The following is an 8,603-nucleotide window of genomic DNA, read 5'->3' on the forward strand; positions in this document are numbered from 1 at the left end:
TTGAGAGGTTGGAGGCCGTTTCATGTCTTTCCTCCCACAGGCATGACAAAACCTTCCCATTTCTGTCTATTGTCGCGCTTAGCTTAGTTTGCAGTTGGAAGACTTTCAGAAGGATAAATGAATGCTAACGAAGAGGGGTGAGGGGCTAGCTGGATGTAAGGTTTGTATCCAAGGTTTCTAGCCAGAGCCATGTAAAACCTCTGATGTTTCCCAGGCTTATGTTCATTGGCCCCAGATGATGTTCCATGCCTGTAGCTGACTTCTGTGCATCCTGTTTTTAGTCTGACTGTTTACCGATCTATTGCCCACCTAGTTTTTTTATCCAGAGAATTCCCTATAAAGAAACAGCAGATACATCTGAACTAAAACTGCAGAGGCAAACACTCCTGCTTTGCCATATATATCCAATACACGCTTTTCCAATATATCCAACATACCTGGATATGTTATGCCATCCCAGGAGGTGCTGGGCAGCTGCCTCAGGGGCTGTTGATCCAGGACTACCACAGCCCCAGCTGCATTGCCAGACAATGGGAAATCCCAGGCAGTGTCCTGCGCTGGGCAGCAATGTCCCTGCTGCAACTCTCCCCACAGTAAACCAGTGGCAGACACTCCTTCCCACAGGCTCAAGGTTTCTCCATGCACATGCACCTCCAGCACTTCACATAGCTAGAAACCATCCACCAATTCCTGGCCCTGTCTCCCAGCCTTCCTGCACTCCCCCTCTACCTGCCACAGCAGAAATAAGCCCAGAGGAAAGACAGACTGTAACTAAACAGTTCCCTAGAAGGACCCTATTTGATGAATAAGCACAGGATGGACAGCTTTTTTTGCAGGCTATGAAATGTGCTGCAGGCTTGAAAGGGAAGCTTTGGGTTGTTGGAAGGTAATGACAAGGTGGACACTAAATGTCAGGACAGATGGATGTGATTCTCCTCTTCCCTGGGGATTTTGCAAGGCAATGGGAGAAAGGAAGCTTTTTTCCAGACCAGGATGGCAGGGTGCAACCTGCTTGCAGAGCCAGCCAGAGAGCTTCATGCATCTAAACGACCTTCACCAAAGCCATGGGGATCTTCCACTCCTCCAGTTGCAAGAATTGTGCTTTTGTTTAAAAAAAAATAAAAACTAGGGAACAAATTCTGCTACCAACTTGCCATCCTTTTGCAGGGAATTGGCTGGTTCTCAAACCAAAAGTGTCTCTTCATGCTGAGCAGCCTCATCCCCATGTACTCATACCCATCCCCTGGCAGATGCACAGCAGCACTCAGAGTTGGTGTCCTTCATTGCTGAGCTTCAGGCCTTGCCCCAATAAAGTCAGCCCAGCGTTTGGTGTAAAAGTTCAACTTCTGGAGCTACCACCTGCTCTAAGGACAGTTCATCTTCTATGGAGACTGCAACAACTCGAGGTGCCATCACCCTGTGCTGTCAACAGGCTCTGGTCGTGCAGGGTAAAAGAAAGGACCTGCCCTGCTGGGAAACGGGACAAATTTGTCCTTAATGCCTTTCAGCCAAGGAGGATAAATAATGACAAAGAGGATGATGGACACGGTGCCACGTTTGAGAGGAACAGACGGGAAGGTGCCTGGTTGCTGCAGCAACAAGGCCGGGCTTTTGGAAAAATGGGTTTTTCTTTCTCTTTTCACCTGCCAATCTTCCCCCCCACGTCAGCGCTCTGCTGCTGCAGGAGACGAGCGGTGACATTTACACTCCCACTTACAAGCTGGTTCAGTGATGGGCAGCTCCGCGGGAGAGCATCTGGTGTCACAGAGCCCAAGCAGAGAGGAGGGGAGGGTCCTCTCAAGCAGTTAATATAATTTGGGACATTTTGTTATTACTATGAGCATTATTAGGGCAGGAGCATACACAGAAACAGCAGGCAAAGCCTCAGTGGGGCATGCGGAGTTTCCTACCCTTCAGGTGGGTCAGGTCCTGCAGCCAAGGGGAGCAATGAGATGCCGCTCGTGCCCAGAGAATGTCTCTGCATGTCTTGCTGGGAGAGGGAAGGAAACAAAAAGGAAAAGAAAAAGGAGAGGATGAGCAAAAAGTCAAGTGACACCACAGGAGCAATTTCACTTCTCAGCCTGGCTCATGATAACAGGCTGCGTCATCAGCCGTGCCCCCGCAGTTCGGGGTTCCGCAGTGCCCTGCTGAAGCTGCCTGTGCCTTTGGCTTATTGGGAGAAACCTTGTTACGGTGGCAGAGGTGAAACTCAGGCTGCTCTTTCCCTCCCAGCAGGTTTGCCCACCACTGTGCCTCACTATGCTTTCCTTCACCTTCTGGATCAGACAAGGTTCAGTTCACCCAAATTGTCCCAATAATAATAGTAATAGTAGTAATAGCAGTAATAATAATAATGTTACTGCAAAGTAAATGCAAGAAAAATACAACAGCTCTGAAATTAATTGTATGAAATAGTGGTGCAGGAAACTGCTTTGGGTCATCTCCTCTTTCTTACCAGTCGATATGCTGCTGGCATCGGGAGAAAAGTAGAAATTAAGAACGAGCAGCCTTTCCTGGCGGCGAGACTGCTCTGCCATTGCAGCCAGCTGAGAAGGTGCCCTGTTGGACTAGGACCCCCAAAATAGGGGTGGAAATACAAGAACATTATGGCCAACAAAACTTGAAATTTGTGTATTCCCATGCCCGGCAGAGCCAAGGAAGCCAGGTTTCCTAAGGAACTGTGTCTGCAAGTCAAAGACCCATGTGGGGTCTCTGATGCCTAGTATGGATTGGGCTGATACATTTATCTGAGTGAGAGCATCAGTACTTTTTCTCTTCTCTACAGTGTCATTCTTTTTCACAAAGCTTGGAGGTCCCTGGTATCTTGGAGATCACCCTTCTATCAAATCAAGCTGAAAGTATGGGGTGAAAATTATTAGTAAGGCACAGAGAACTAGGCTGTTCCGCCTCCTTCCCTGTCCCCATCCTTCCCTCTGAGTGCAAAGCATGTGCTAATCAGCCACTCTTCATTAAGGAGCCAGGCTAAAAGATTAGGATGTCAAGGAAGGCAGCCCACCTCTAGTGTCTTTATCCCTCCCTGAAGTTGGTGCATCCCCTTCAGACTGAATTTGAAGAGGCAAAGTACCTGATGTGTTGTAACCCAGTTTTTACCCAGTAATTGCTCCCCGTTTCTAAATCTTCACTAAAAAACTCCCTACACTTTTCAGCTGGTGCTTAAAAGTATACCCGGTAATCTGCAGAGGAGAGATGACTGAACAAAGGTACAGTCAAGCCTGGGGGAAAAAATGCATGAAGGCAGATTATAAAAGACCAAATAAATAATCCTTCAGATATGGCAACTGCAAAAATTAGGAAGATATTTGCAGAAATCTCTCATTACAGAGAGCGCACAGCAAGCATCGGCAAGATTACAAACTGACCAGTGGATGAAGGTTATACAAGGGAGAAACAAAATCTGTCCGCCAGCGGCGACCATCACGTCTGCAGCAGTGTAATACACGCAGTGACAGCGGCGAATCTTTTGGCAGCGATGTGAATCAGTGAAGCGTGGAAAACAAGATCACTTGTGGAGTTTTTTCCAGTGACCGAAACTCTGCAGGGGTTACCCCTAACCAAACTTCAGCATCTTTCAGCAGAGGGTTCAGGAGGGAAAGTTGCTCCCCATGGCACTGGAGCCTGCTCATGTGGGCAGTGGGGCCAGATGAAGGAGCAGCAGAAAAAAAACATTTTTTTAATATTCTTGACTGGAACCCTCTTTTCTTCCTATTAAAAAAAAAAGTTAAGCTCTCTTCTGTAACAGGAGGGGTTCTTTAATTTTGAAAATCGAAATGTTTTCATGCTTTGTGGGTTAACTACTTTGCCATCAAACCCTAATACTGCAAAAGACAGAATCCTTCTGCAAAAAGTACTTGCCTGAAAGACAGCGCCAGTGCCAGGCGGACTGCTCTGGAATCAAAACCTCGTGTTGGTGTTTGGTTTTGGACCCTTTCGACATCAGTCAAATACAGTTTTCTGCTTCCTGAATCCTTGCCCTTTCTGAAGAGTGTGAGTTGTTTCTAAAATCTGCCAAGCAAAGCAAGTGAATCAACTGTCCTACAAGGGCAAGGAACAAGCTGTGCCACCCGCCGGTCCACGTGTCCATGGAATAGCAGGGAACACCAAGAACCATGCAGAGGTTTTGTTCCCAACTGCAGACACTTCTACAGGCATAAATATTATTCTTTAACTGTGTGGCTGCATCTGAAATGATCTATATACAATTTTCCTCCCGTGTCCAGGGAGCAGGGCTGTCAATGCTGGTCAGACCCTGGTCGCTCTAACAGATTTGCACTGACATGCTGGGCTTGCCCTGGGGAATTGGTACTGGCAAATAGGTATCAAGTCGATATTGCAGAGCAGCAACAAGCACGGAGCGGGGGACTTCTGTCTGGTTGCACTATAGAGAAGGCATGTCCTAGAAACAGGGGCCTGGTACATGGAGCTAAGCCAAGCTTTTGGATCCTGCTGCTGCCCAGATTATCCCAACACCCCAACTCCACCTGGTCAGCACGGAGGAGAAGGTTTTGAGAGCTGCACTGAGTGATGTCGGGGTTAGATGTGGGGACTCGGTTTCCCTAGCAGTGAAATGAGTCTTTCTGAGATTCGCCTCTTCCCCAGAGAGCCGTGACGATTCATTAGGCAATTGTAAAATCAGAATGTAGCTGCTGACTGTGAGTTGCGGTCCATTAATAGCCCTATTTATTGCCAACCAAATAATTAGCTTAGACATGCATCAACGGGTCTTGATTGTATATGAAATAACTGCCTTATTACGCAGAAATCAAATGAGTTTCTGAGGACAGCTCAGGTGTCACCTCAACCTCAGTATTGAAGAGGAAAAGAAAAAAAAAGAAAAAACCCAGCCATTTCGATGTGTTGCTCAGCAACAGAATTTGCGGGGGAAAGAATCTAGGAATGAAGGAATGAGCATTTCCAAGAGAACAGGTTATTTCAGGCGAGACATCAGGGACAAGCAAATGTCACAGAGGCGGAGAACTTTTTTTTTTTCCTCCTTTAATCAATAATTTAAACCAGGCATTTTGGGTAAAATAAGCATTTAAGTTAGCTGATTGAAAAACAGAGATCCCAAACCTTTACAAAGAGACACATTGCTGAAGAAATGTTTATTTGTTTGTATGAGGGAAACATTAGATTTACTAGACACCGAATTAAAAATTGAAAATGCTCTTAGAAATGTCACCTGTTGATTTAAAGAGGGAGATGATGTAATGCCAACAATGCTATATTGTGCAGCATCCCTCCTGGAGCAATCTCATATTAATTTTGTTGTTCTCCTTCCCACGTGCCCTCCCCTCCCTCCCTTCTCCTTTCTCTTCCAGGACAAGACGAGCGCGCTGAGCCTCAGCAATGTGGCGGGGGTTTTCTATATCCTCATCGGTGGGCTCGGACTAGCCATGCTGGTTGCCTTAATCGAGTTTTGTTACAAGTCCAGAAGTGAATCAAAGCGGATGAAGGTGGCAACCCATTCCCCGGCCTTTCACACCTTCTCTCTGATCCTACCCTGGCTCCAAAACTGCCTTCAGAGACGGATGCAGCCCAGACCATGGGTGGAAAGCCAAGACATAGGGATAATGAAGTGACCATGTCACTCGACTTGTTAGAGAGGAAAAGGAGTGTCAGAGGAAGCTAAAAGAGGGTCAAGTGGGCTGTGGTGGGGAGCTGATGCAAGATCAGACATGTAGCATAATGCTGGTTCAAAATCCAGATATAGAGCAAAATCATAGCACAAATGGTAACAGGAACACATTGCCATTCCTTAAAATTAAAGAAAGCAGACTGTGGCAATGCATGTGCAGCATGGATGAAGTGTGCTGGGGCTGGTGTGATACAGATGTTACTGCAATAAAAAAAGTCCCCAAACCCAAGCACTGAACAGCAAGATAAAACTGGGTTAGAGCGGTAATGAATCAGATCCTGTTGTTCCCTTTGCTGGCACCCTGATGGCACCATTCGCAGGTTGGCAACAGTGATACATGCTCAGAGCATTGTTGCCCTCGAACGGATGATGTGGGTCTCCAAATTCAGAATTATGGGTCCTCTTCAAGAGACATTTGCCTCTAATGTCTCCTGTAACGTGTTTTTTTTTCTCCACGCTGTCATGGTCTTGCAGAAGCGTACTTCCTATGACCCAGGAGATTTGTTTCAGCTCTAAATTCTGGTGTGCCTAAATTTCAGAGGGTTGTGTCAAGAGTGGTTTAGATTTGAGAGCCTTGGGGATACACTTTTAATGCAGCATTTGTGGAACAAGTGCATCTTGACTCAGATGACTAGCAGAGGCGATCCCTTATACAGATACCATTGTGTACAAGGGTGCAACGAGATCTGTGCTGTAAGAGCAACACATCCCTTTTCTTCCTCATCTTGACCTCTCCCATGAGAATGGAAGTCGATATGAGTATATGAAGTATGCAGTGAGTTGCATAAAATTTAGAGATTTTCACTTCCCTGAGCACTGACACTTACCCAGAATCAAAAGGAAAATAAGCAATCATTTCTTTGAGTTTTATGTCACCATTTCACAACGTGCTTAATGTTTTGTCAGCAATAATACTGTTCCTAATTCACTGAAAATGTGCAATAGGTCTTTTCCCATTGAGGTTCAGAAAATTCTGCAGGCAATGAGAGGTACATTGAGCACAGGGGTAAGATAATGCGAACAATTAATGTCCCTGAATATACAAAAATTAAATTATAATTGCTGTCTACACTGTAAAGCTAGGTATGTCACAAATACACTGCAAAAGAATGTCAGAATGTGATAGCTCCATAGTTTTAGTCTTAAGGAGATTCTGCCCTGGCATTGGCTTCCCTGTGTTGCTAGAAATGACCCACTAATTCTCTTGCAGTGCTCTTGCCATGTTAAAACCAGCCACTATGGGAAGGAATTGTTGCTCCCAATGTTAACATGTTCTAAGCTTGTCCCTTTGCCTGGCTCCCACTATCAGTGGCCACCCCACAAGGCCATTCAGTGGAGCTCAGGCAAGTGCCCAGAAAGATGGGTCAGATCCCCCTCTAAACCCAACCTCTGCTCAGCAAGCCCCTACAGACCCCCTGGGCGAGCTGCAGATCCAGCCAGCACAGGAGGCTGCTCCATGCCTGGCAAGGCACTAAGTTGACTGTTTCTGAAGAGCTGTTCCAGATTTATCTGTTCAGGATAATTCGTCACCTGGATATCCCAGTCCAGAAAGGATGACGGTGCCCTTAGAGACAGCTTAAATGGAAAGAAACCAAATGAACTTCATCTTTGAGTTTAATTGTTCTAAACAGGTGGTTGCCTTAGATCTCTGAAAGCAAACATTTTGGATGGTATCTGGAACAGGAAGATGAGATTTGGGTTCCTGAATTAGGTTTGCATTTCCTGGTTACCTCAGTCGTTGCTGTAGACAAAAACATAGGCACATGCTCAATTTCTCACATGAGAGTTAAACATATGCTTGCAGTGAGTCAGAGTCCACCATACATAACAGTGCTGGAGTAGCAATAGCATATCTATGGGGGAAGTGTGTATAATACCTCTGCTCAGATCCAGGATGACTGTTCTTATGTTGTAGAGTTTGAATAGTTTTTGCATATGGCACGTATGCTTTATACCCCAAAATACTGCTGAAACATTTAATTTTGAATGTAGAAGAGTTGCGAATTAACAGAGCAGATGCAGTAGGGATATGAAGAAAGTGAGAGTCTGAATGGAGACAAGGAGGGAGAGAGCAGTGACAGAAAGACAACACTGGTTTATATTGTAATTTCTCCAACATTGCTAAGGACAGGGGGAGACCCCCCCGTCCTTCCTAAAAAGGGTTTTTGTTTAATCCCACAGCAATCAATCAACGAAGCCATACGGACATCAACCCTTCCCAGGCCGGCTGCAGCAGGAGGCAGTGGAGAAAACGGACGTGTGGTCAGCCACGATTTCCCCAAATCCATGCAGACGATTCCGTGCATGAGCCACAGCACCGGCATGTCCCTGGGAGCTACGGGATTATAACTGGCCTTTTGACCCATTGCCTGGGTGAGAGCAGGGGCAGCCCAACTCCACCCCCTCCAGAGCCAAAAACAAACCCAACACCAACAAGACAAACAACGATGACAGAAGGGACAATTGGATGGATCTTCTTGAGGAAATCAAATCTATTTCCCTTTTTATTTGCAAACAGATCCACAGGCAGGAGAACAGAAACAGGTCTGTACTGCAATAAGGAGAGTGTAATGGGATTTAACAGACTCGTGAACCGTCCCTGATCAAAGAACCACTGGAACACTAATGAGGACTATGCCATTTTGTTTTAACTTGGTTGTTAATAAGTCTTAGTGTGTGCAATATATATATTTTTTCTTACTAATTCCTGTGGTGTCAGGGTAACATCAGCCCTTTCCCCCTTCCCTGCTCAGTCCTTCAATCTGGTTTAGTTTGGGATGCAAACCACAATGTCTGAGCTACTAACAGCAAAAAAGAAAATCCAATAAATGGCAAGTTGAACTCCCTGCAGGGCATCAGCATTGACCCCTTTTGTCCATCGTGATTCTGCCTTCCGTTGTTCTGTTGTGAACTCGGGCTGTGGAGTTATTGCAACAAGGCAGACAGA

General features: G+C 45.9%; 1 protein-coding gene across 5 annotated transcripts in view; it reads left to right on the forward strand.

The window, feature by feature from the left end:
• GRIA1 (glutamate ionotropic receptor AMPA type subunit 1) overlaps positions 1-8,005 on the forward strand; it is a 126,632-nt gene extending 118,627 nt beyond the window's left edge. For all 5 annotated transcript variants that reach the window (XM_059825310.1, XM_059825306.1, XM_059825307.1 and 2 more), the window contains 2 exons: positions 5,340-5,474; positions 7,817-8,005. In XM_059825310.1, coding sequence (XP_059681293.1) covers positions 5,340-5,474; positions 7,817-8,005 — 324 coding nt within the window. The remainder of the gene's footprint in view (positions 1-5,339; positions 5,475-7,816) is intronic.
• The last annotated feature ends 598 nt before the right edge of the window (positions 8,006-8,603 follow it).

The sequence above is a fragment of the Gavia stellata genome, chromosome 16, assembly GCF_030936135.1.
Source record: "Gavia stellata isolate bGavSte3 chromosome 16, bGavSte3.hap2, whole genome shotgun sequence".
In the NCBI taxonomy this organism is placed as follows: domain Eukaryota; kingdom Metazoa; phylum Chordata; class Aves; order Gaviiformes; family Gaviidae; genus Gavia; species Gavia stellata.